Source organism: Mangifera indica, chromosome 13, assembly GCF_011075055.1.
Source record: "Mangifera indica cultivar Alphonso chromosome 13, CATAS_Mindica_2.1, whole genome shotgun sequence".
Lineage (NCBI taxonomy): Eukaryota > Viridiplantae > Streptophyta > Magnoliopsida > Sapindales > Anacardiaceae > Mangifera > Mangifera indica.
In genome coordinates, this window is record NC_058149.1 from 7,136,443 (window position 1) to 7,147,035 (window position 10,593).

At 30.5% G+C, this 10,593-nt stretch overlaps 1 protein-coding gene across 1 annotated transcript; it reads right to left on the reverse strand.

The window, feature by feature from the left end:
• Positions 1-867: 867 nt before the first annotated feature.
• LOC123194145 (cycloartenol synthase 2-like) lies at positions 868-7,319 on the reverse strand. The gene is given in 15 exon segments (XM_044607311.1): positions 868-990; positions 1,207-1,290; positions 1,371-1,451; positions 1,719-1,896; positions 2,018-2,161; positions 2,238-2,284; positions 2,393-2,449; positions 2,525-2,623; positions 2,702-2,824; positions 3,081-3,518; positions 3,939-4,190; positions 4,274-4,468; positions 4,548-4,637; positions 6,850-7,041; positions 7,113-7,319. Coding segments are annotated over 15 exon segments (2,301 nt in total). The 5' UTR covers positions 7,311-7,319.
• Between the last annotated feature and the right edge of the window lie 3,274 nt (positions 7,320-10,593).

Below are 10,593 nucleotides of genomic sequence, written 5' to 3' on the forward strand. Positions count from 1 at the left end.
CATTTATTGCTCAAGTTCATGGGCGAACTAAATTTATATTTAAAAGCATGAATATTTATTTTGGGTCCTGGCTGGACGATATCATTTTATTTCTAGAAGGTTGAATGGTTGATCACAGTTTGCTCATGGGCGACCAATTTTCACCAATATTTTCTTGATCCAGATTTATTTGCAAATTTCACATTTTGTCTATTTTGTAATGTATTTCAGCATTCTTTGGACATATTAGTAAATTAAACTTAGATTTTTATCATCATCAAAATATTAAGATTCAACACAAACAAAGACGAACTTCAACAAAATATATCAGAAAATTCATGTATGTGTGTGTGTATATATATAGTACTTAGGCTGTAACTAAAACTAAAGAAGATCATATATATGATCAACACTTATGTCCAAAGATGTTCACCTTAACTACCATGAAATAACACAATTGTCTCTTTAAAATAAATATGGACAAAATACAAAAATAATATCATATACTTAGATATGATCAAAAAATAAAAATAATATCATATAATAATAATGTCATGTCAAAATATAATTAATATAATAATTTTATAATAATAACAAAAATATCATATCAACAAATGAAGATAAATAAACTGTCATATATATCCAGATAATAAGATTCGTATTTTAGACATATGATCACATAATACAATATATATGCATACAACATTATAAAACACAACCTAAAATATGTTATTACAAATATTCATGATTTGTCAAATACATCTACAATATAAACATTTCTAACCACCAGTTAAAATATGCGTAAAGAGAAACTTGTTACATTACATTTTGCAATTTTACCCCCTAGTTGTGGGGAGTATTATTATTATTATTATTTTAAAATGTACATTAATATTCTTTCAATGACAGCAACACACGATTGCGATATTCTCCCAGAGCCCATATGGGAAAGATATTTCTATAAGCTGAATAACTTATCATGCAATTCTTGTTGAAGAGTCCAATGATTTCCTATCAATATAAAAACAAAGTGAACACATTAATGTCTTTGAAATTAAGAGTATGTACTATATTGCAAATTAAGTAGTTCATGGGTAATGAAATAAAAGCATGGCATCTACTTAATTTGTTATTAGGAAAACTTTTTGAAAAAGGTATAAATTAGTTTTGTCAAAATGCAAAAAGGAAACTTGCACCTCAGTTGCTAAAGAAAAGTATGTTAGTTACCTGTTGTGGGAAATCTCCATTTTCCATTTGCAAATCAATGAGCACTTTAGCTGCATGATGCAATGGAACTGGATCTCTATAGCCCTAATTCACAACCCAAAAAAAAAAAAAATGATTGTTTTATTTTAATTAAAAAAAAAGTATAATGTTATTCATATGCATACTTGGCCTGCCTCAATGAGAGCTAACATTGCCCATGCAGTGTTTACTAGATGTGCTTTATTTCCTGGAAGATTTGTATATACCTGTTTATTTACAGAAATCATATATCACTCTTTATTTTAGAATTACAAATACTCAAATAAAAGCAATGTTATATGCACACACTTTAAGTACACAATTAGGTATAAAGATGATATATTATCATGTGATTACGTAATATTTAATTTTTAATTTAAAATCACCTAATCACATAATAACGTATTTTTTGTGAACCTAACTATATACTAAATAATATATATACATAGCTTTATTGAATAGATAAAGGGGTTTGGTTTCAATAGCTTTCTGACCTTGTTTTGGCTTAAAAGGTAGCTCTCTCCCCAGCCTCCACAAGGAAGTTCCTTTGATAACAAAAACTCACATGCCTTTTTGATGCTATTGTTACTTCCATATGTCTTTCCACTACTCACCAACCCTTTTATTCCAAACCATGTTCCATAAGTGAAGCACAATCCCCAACTCCCATACCTATTTTTAGTCATTCCACAACATTAATTCTTTCTTTTTTCCTCTTAATATTATAGAAATAAAACGTTTGACCAATTTTAACCAATGCTTGTATATTAGCAGGGTGTTGTATAGTTTTTACCATGAGCCATCTGGTTGTTGTATGCTTTCAATGAACTTGACTGCCTTTGCAATTGATATTTCTATTTCTTTTGTTCGATGGCCTGGATACTTTTTCATGAATGACTTTAGGCCTTGAATTGCTGCTGATGTGCATTCCACATATCTGTATATATGTTAAGTTTTAATTAATAATTTCGATCACCATTCATTGATAAATATATTGAGTTGTATGATCTTACTGATAATCTATCATAATATCTCCAAATATTTCAGCCGGATTCATGATCTGAGGAAGATAGAACAGAAGCATAAAATATTTTACCGTGGTTAAAATTTAAATAATTTAATTTGATTAATCCAAGGAGAGATTAATTTATATTTATGAATTACGTACCTCCAACCATGCATAAGATCTTGTGAGTTCATATGACGCAAAACCTCCATTTTTGTTCTGTTAGAATGCATACAAAATTCCATTAGTTAGTTTTTGCTTATATATTAATTCATCATTCACATTCTTAAATACCTGCAAGGATCAAATCACATTAACGGTGTCGTATAATTGATTTATTGGCATTGCTTCTCCCACAATATTAGAAGGCATTTGCGACAACAAGATTGCTGCCTGTGATGAATATTGGTTTAAAACTTTAAAATAAATGAATTAAAATATATAATTAAAAAGTAAGCTGAATTACGGTACCTTTAATCCCTCAGCAGTGCAATCTGACACATGCCAACCATTATCTAGAGTAGAGAATGGCCATCCTCCCTTAGAAATGTGGCGATACCAATAACTCACATCATCTGAGCTATCTGTTCGAACCTAATTTAAATTGAAAAAGAATATTCAAAATAGATTAGTTTTCAAGTGAAATATATATATACATAAATTATAAACAAATTACTATAAATTTTCATTAAAGTAATACTATATATACCCATTTTAAGTACATAAATAGATACACAATTATGTATCATTACGTGATTGTGTGTTACTTTATCCTAATCAAAGTGGGTAAACATTGTTTTATTATTTCCATTATGCTGGCACATTATTTATAATGAAACCTTTCACATACTTGAGTAGTTTTGATGAAATTGTGTGTTTGCTTAAGCATGGACAAAGCAGCATATTCTGAATGAAGAAGGTTAGTAGAAAGGATAGCTTGAACAGTAAAAGCAGCATCCCAGAATTGAGATCCATTGTAGCCTTGCATTTTCATTCCATCTTCAGCTATCCAAAGATAGTCTTTAATTCTTGGAAGGAGAAGCTTAAAAGCTAGAGAATCAGGGTCCTCCACCCAACAACACACCATGTTGAGTATTTTATTAACAGGTCCAAGGCATATATAGTTAGTGGTTTCATCTTCATGGTGGATGTGTTTGATTATTGTTTTGAGAGCAGCTTCTCTCATCAACTTACGCATAGGCCATTTCATTAGAAGAGGTTCCACAAACTTGTCAGTACAACTCCATATTATGTCTTGTATCATTGGGTGAGGGTAGTAAAGGTCCTCCTAATAATCAAATATGCAAATACTTCAATTAGTAATGAATTGTAAACAAGGAGACTTCTAGGTAGAGCTATAGTTTAATTGAACTATATAAAAATTAGATATGTAGTATTGCAATCCCATTTAATAGAAAAATATGTGGTTGAATGAGACAAACAATATGAGCTGAAAAAGAGTAGAAGTTGTTGTGTATTTGATTTTACCCTTTAAATCTTAAATCTAATTAGATCTAGTGTTCAGTTATTTTATTAATATATGAATAATCATGCATATAATCTCATAAAGGCAGAGATAGAGATAAAAACAAAGAAATAATATAATATGAAAGTGACATGCAAAGATATAAGTATAGAAGATTGATATTTGATAATAATATTGGTAGGTAGAAAATAGAGAGAGATAGAGATAGAAATAAATACGTACTTTGGCACATTGATTTCTGGCATGATCCCAATCAACATAGTGATAAGGAAGAGTGAAAAGCTCTCTTCTAAGAGAAATTATAAGAAGATTAATTGTTCCCACAAATCTCTTGCCATATAAATATGACATTGCCAAATATACCATTCGACTGTGACACCAAATCCGTCTTGGATGAATCGGAACAAACTTAGGCACAACCCACATCTCGGGGAGTAAAGGATTGTTACCACTCCACTCGTATACACCAAGTATCTGCCAAGTATATTTGTAATTTATATAAATTATTGTAATATTATTAAATTATTATGAGAAAAGAAAAAAAAAATAAAACAAACCGAAAGCCACATCTTTCCCCAAGATGGAATGGAAGTAACACCACCCCGATCAATGATCCACTTTCGAGCTTTCTCCATGGCGCCATCGCCACCATCCATTTCTTCTCCGAGCAATCTTAGAGCCACATAGGAGAGTGCTGTACAAAACATTGTGCTGCATCCTTCTATATGTAATCCCCAACCCCCATCTTTATTCTACAATATTTTTTATTCAGTAAGTTGAATTATATACCACTTGATCAAAAAAATCTGAAAGAAATTAACAAATAAATACCTGGTGGTTATACAAATAGCGTAGCATCTCTTTCCGATGTTCCAAATGTAGTATTGCATCTAAGGCTCCAGTAACATATAAGCCAATCACCTAAACAATTATAAAAAAAAAAAAAAATCTATCATTATTTTACTTCCTCTTGTGTGCAATTGCTTTATTCTTTAATCATGAAACTTTTGGAAGATCATTGTTCATTTTTATTAGCAATCATATTATAAATAAACAATCTCTTATATTGTTAAGCATTGTTTAATTATGTCTAACAATTATTAATTCTATTAGATTTATTTTTTAACAATCTTTGAGCGAGGTAAGGGCTAGAAATATTATTCTTTATTTAGTTCAAATTTATTGATTTAGTAATCTTGCGATCATCCACTCAATTTCATCAGAAATAAATATTCATAAATGCAATTAAAGATTTATAATTGTACAATAATTAAGTACAATAAATAAACAAAGTTTGTGGGCGTGACAATGTGGGGGCAAGGACAAATTTTGAAAAGGAATAGAATTTTATTTAGGCCAAAGGACTTATTCCCACCCAAGGTATAGTGAAATCCCAAGTCCCATCCTCTAACTTTCAAAAACCCAAACACCTACCTATAACCAAATTTCTGTAAAAACATTTCATTTAAGATTAGGGGTAAAATCGTTATTTATTAAAAAAATTAAAGTTTTATTATATTTTCCTCTCCCATACATAAAAACTTACATTTTCGCCAACCAAAGTTTGAAAAGTGCAAAAACCCCCCTTAGGGTTTGTTCCTCTTCCTTTGGCACTGATTTCTCCTTCCTTGGCTGTTGCTCGTCCTCCCTCACCCCTTATCTCTCTTCCGGTCTCTCTTCTTTGCCTCTCCAGTCGTTTTCTATTGGAGATAAAGACGGACGGTCTTTGTCTAAGATGATGATACGTCGTCTTCGTCTTTCAGATGAAGACGAATCCTTTTCATCTCAGATGAAGATCGATTATCTTCCTCTTTGATCGAAAATGGTCAAAGAGGCAAGTGAGAGAGACCAGAGGGAGAGGGAGAGAGGACAATTGATGGCCGGAGAAGGAGAAATCAGTGTCGAAGGAAGAGGAACAAACGCTAGAGGGTTTTTGCACTTTTCAAACTTTGGGTGGGGGAAAATATAAGTTTTGAAATATGGGAAAAGAAAATTTGATAAAACTTTAACTTTTTTTTATAAATAACGGTTTTACCTTTAACTCTAACTGAAATTTTTAACAAAAATTTGGTAATAAGTGAGTGTTTGGGTTTTTAAAAGTTGGAAGGTAGGAGTTTGAGATTTTACTATACCTTGGGTAGGAATAAGTCTTTTGGCCTTTTATTTATCATGAGATGGTTGTAATCTGCCTGTCTCTGCATGCGGGATGGATGCCTTTTGTCACTTAACGACAAATTAGTTTCTGATTCTATAAGATAAGAATCAAAGAATACTTATTTCCTCTTGATTCCAACTTGTTTAAGTGTCCTTTAATGAAAAACTTGACATAGATTATTGGATTAATCCGACAATACACTTTCACTGTCATACTCTTTATTTTAATTCAATATTTAGTCAATTCACTTTTTATATTCGCTCATCTAATTATTTCACATTAAGATAGTTGGGGTAATCTTTTATTTAAAAAATTAAAATAGATTATCTTAAAGATTATTGGATATAAATTTATATCAGTTTAATAAAAATTAGTAGGTAGAAATAATTATTGTGTTTATTTAGATATAATAAAAGAAAACCAAAATACTATTTTATTTAAATATTTTTGGGTATAATTATTCAAAAATATATTTCGTATTACTTGTTATGTTAATTAAAAAAGAAAGTATTTTTGCCTTACAAAATTAATAAGTAAGAATATAATTGTAACAAAATGAAAATTACCTTAATAATTTTTTAAAATATAAAGTGAATTTGATAATAAAATTTATTCTTATAATACCTATCATAACATTATTGGTAATAAAAGTTACTGTAATATTTTATTATTTATAAATAAAAAAGTAATATTAATAATAAAAAATAAATTATCAAAATAATATATCATTACAACCAACTAATTAAAAGATTATTTAAAATTTGAAAAAAAAAGTAGCATAGAGAATATTATTGCTAAAATTAAATATAAGGAAAGGCTGGCTAGCCATCTCAACAAAGGGCACCCATTTCCAAAATTTTCCTGCCTTTTAAAAAAAAAAAAACGTAATCCAAGGATTTTCCTATGAACGTTAGAATGAAAATAGAACAAAATAAGGGAATATAAAGATAAAATAAATATGTCTAATAGCAAGCATACCAAGGCAGGAAGAAGAAACAAAGGGCCACCATAATCGTCAGGCCAGAAGCCATCCTCAGTTTGAAGAGTTGAATAGAATCTCAGGCTTCTTCTCAATGTATTAGCCACCAATTCCTCCGTTATTTCTTTTTCACTTGTTATTTTCACTTTCTCAGGAAGCAAATTCATCTCACATGGATTCTCCTTTGCAAACTATAAAAATAAAAAACTTCAAAATGACCTTCAAAAAATATATAACTATAATCTAAATATAATGAATTTACCTGAAGTCTCATAATAAGATCAGAACTATGCTTTTGTTGAAAGCGATTTTTGGTGAAGTGCTTCCGAAGAATTTCAACTTGTGCTTTTTCTTCAGGTGTTCCAAGCTCTGGTTTAAATTCCCAGAACTGTCTGCCTGTGTGATTGTTTACACTTTTAACACATCCATCATTTCCTTCTGAAATCTTCAGCTTCCACATTATTTTTATTTTATTATTTCTCTACTTTCTAAGTTATGCGTAAAGAACAATTTATAGACATTCTTGTGACAGCACAACTACAAATTACCCTATTAGAATAAGGTCAAAATCAGTTGCTTCCAGAATTATTTCTAATTTTTTTATGCAAAGATTCTTTCCGCAACTTCCAAAAGCTTTTAATAATGCTATATTTATCAATTTAGAGACGTTAACATGGATTTTCATCGATACTGTGATATGATTTTCATGATTTACATTTGACTTGTTTTCATAAATTTTATCCATGAAAACTGAAATATTTTTTATTTTATAATTTTTTTTATCTTTCTTTTTTCAAATTGAATTAATGCAATAATAAAACTATTAGAGATGTGAAATAAAATTGGGGTTTCAATAGGAAAGCCTAGTGCCTCGACCTTATTCCATAATGTTATGATAAAAGTAGCAAGTATGGAGAGTGTAAGAGATATCGCATATACTTGCAATAATACATTAGAGAGTGCTAAGCCAAACGTTGGGTACAACTAGTGGTGGAAAGTTGATACAAGAGTGCAACAAGTGATATTGAGAATAGACAATATGCAAAGTTCAATACAAATGCTTAGGGTGGATGTATTGAGGGGTATTGTGTGCCACAAGATAGAAGTAACTATTTTCCAAGGGTGTTGTAATACTATAATGTATTTAAATCTAAAGATAACTGACATCCTTTTAGTCATTAATGAAAAACGTAGCTTTTCTTTCAAGAGTATCATCATGAATTCACACAATAACTAAATCTTGTGCTAAGGAATTGATGTTCTAATTTGAAACCATTAGGTTGTGTCATGAGTTGAATACACGAAAGATTGTCTAGTGGGCATTTACAAGTACTATATGAACAAGGGTGTGCATTCAAATGGGTGTGGGAAAGTGTCACAACCTTATTCTACAATGTTGTGACGAGCAATAGGTTTGGAGGTGTACGAGTTTTTATGATTTTGTAAATCATTCAAGTGGAGTATAATATCTGAGACTCAAGGTGTGCTTCCATTATTCACACTGACAATGCTGTAGGATCGAATGACCTAAGAGGGGGGGTGAATTAGGTAATTTAAAACAATCTTTACCTAATTAGAGAATTAGAACAATTTATTCAAATCAATGAGTATTGCCTATTTTTAATCAAATTTATGAGAATAACTAAAATATTTCAAATAACCAATACAATCAAAATAACATAACATAAAGTATGAGTTTAAGGGAAGAGAAAATCAAACACGCGATGTATAGTGGTTCGGCTCAACCTGACCTACGTCCACTCCTCTAAGCTTTCTCCCTTGGAGTATCCCACTAATCCTTGGTTGACCAAAACCTCAACCAAACTTTTCTTCACAACCAAAATAGCTTCCAAGATGCTATTAACCTTTACAAATGTTAAAGCTCAATTTCTCTAACTAGAAATTTTCTAATCTCTCCAAGAGTGAACCTCACTCTTTTATAGTCCGAATTTTAGTACGAAATTGAAATATGATCTCTCTCAAACAGTGTATATGAAAGTTAAAGCTTAGTACAACCCAATGCAAATGAAATTACCAAGTGTATGAGTAAGGTTTTTGATTAGAGAAAACAATTTGCAAGTAAATAGCTCAAAACTAATTTGCTCTCAAATATGTGAAAGTTCTTGGTGCCAAAAGTTCTTTTCGAACGAATTTGATTGGGTTTATATAGGGGAAAATGAGGAAAGTTGTCGTTGTGCACAAAGAATAGCCGTTTTAGTTTTCTAGAAAACGCACAATTCGATTGATCGGATGTAATTTGGTCAACCGGATGTGATGTGGCACTCCCGTGGTGCCTACGTGGCACTAGCCGTTAAAAAATTCAAACCAAAATTCGGTCGACCAAATTTAATTTGGTCAACCGAATTTCTGAAAGCCAAAAAATATGGCTTCTGGACAATTCGGAAGCTGCCATCGAGGAGTTTGGTCGACCAAATTTTATTACATTTTACCCCCTAAACTTTCAAAAATTTTTTGACCCCTAAAACTTTGAAAAGTGACAATTTAACCCATTTTTGAAAATTCTTTCAAAACCAACTTTAAGATATGAAAATATAGTTCACAAAAATTCATCATTTTAAATGAATTAATAAACTTTGGTGAAAAAATTGGCTTAACCCAATAAGTTTGAAAAATGACATTTTAGCCCAAAAAGTGAAAGATATGAAAATGAGTTTTCAAGTGAGCTATCTCATGCAAGTAAATATCCTAATCAAAATGAATGCTCCAAATTATAAACATGTCTACCTAAACTTGAGTTTTTCTTCAAATCTTCAAGAATTCTTCAATTGAGTCTTCTCTTTCATTTCCATCTTGAAACTCCTTCAAGTGCATTAAATCAATTCTTGCAATCTAAGCTCACACTCAAGTAAAATCATTAGTTAATATGCTTAGAGACATATTAGTTTGTTATCATCAAAATAAGAGCATAATGACTCATTGAGTCAACAAATGCTTCATATGATTATGTAAGAGTGAGGTGTTCTGTGAATGGTCTTAAGTTTTAGAATCACAACCAAATTTGTTTAGATAGGTTTTCACCTTAAACTTATTTGATTGGTTTGAATTCTAGCTCCAATTTCGATTATCTGATACTGTTCACATATATCTTTTTAATTCCCAAAAAAATCTACTACTTACAAGTTATAATGCGGTCAAAATTAAATTGTAATTCATCTTATTTTGTTTACAAATGTGCCTCTAACAAAAATGCACTTTAAACTATAAAAATTAAATTTACAAAATATAAAGGAAAAAAATAACAATCCAGATGGACTTTACATGAGAATCAATTCCAAACTACAAAGTGGTGAAGAAGCCTCTCTAAGTGTCATTGTAATTTTGAATTGGAAATAACCAAAATCATATCTCACTTATTTCCCTTTCATAGTCAAGTAAAGATAAGATCAAAAAAATAAACATTTACCTAAAATGTTTTTGGAATGTCGAGCCTTAAATAGAATCTGTAAGGTACACTAAGTAAAATTCAGCCAACTGAATCCCACCAAGCAACATTGTACCAATAAAAGGGTAATTCAGTTTCAAGTCCAAATTTCCTACCATGGAATAAGGACTACCACAAAGTACATTCCTGAGGATAAATGACGCTCATGCATACCTCCTCACACTTTTTGAGTTTCCCATTGTTTGAAAACAACTCACCATTGATGCATATCTAACATAAATTACGATGCTATTTCATGCATTAGCATAATCTTAATTGTTGATGTGATTCTCATCACCAA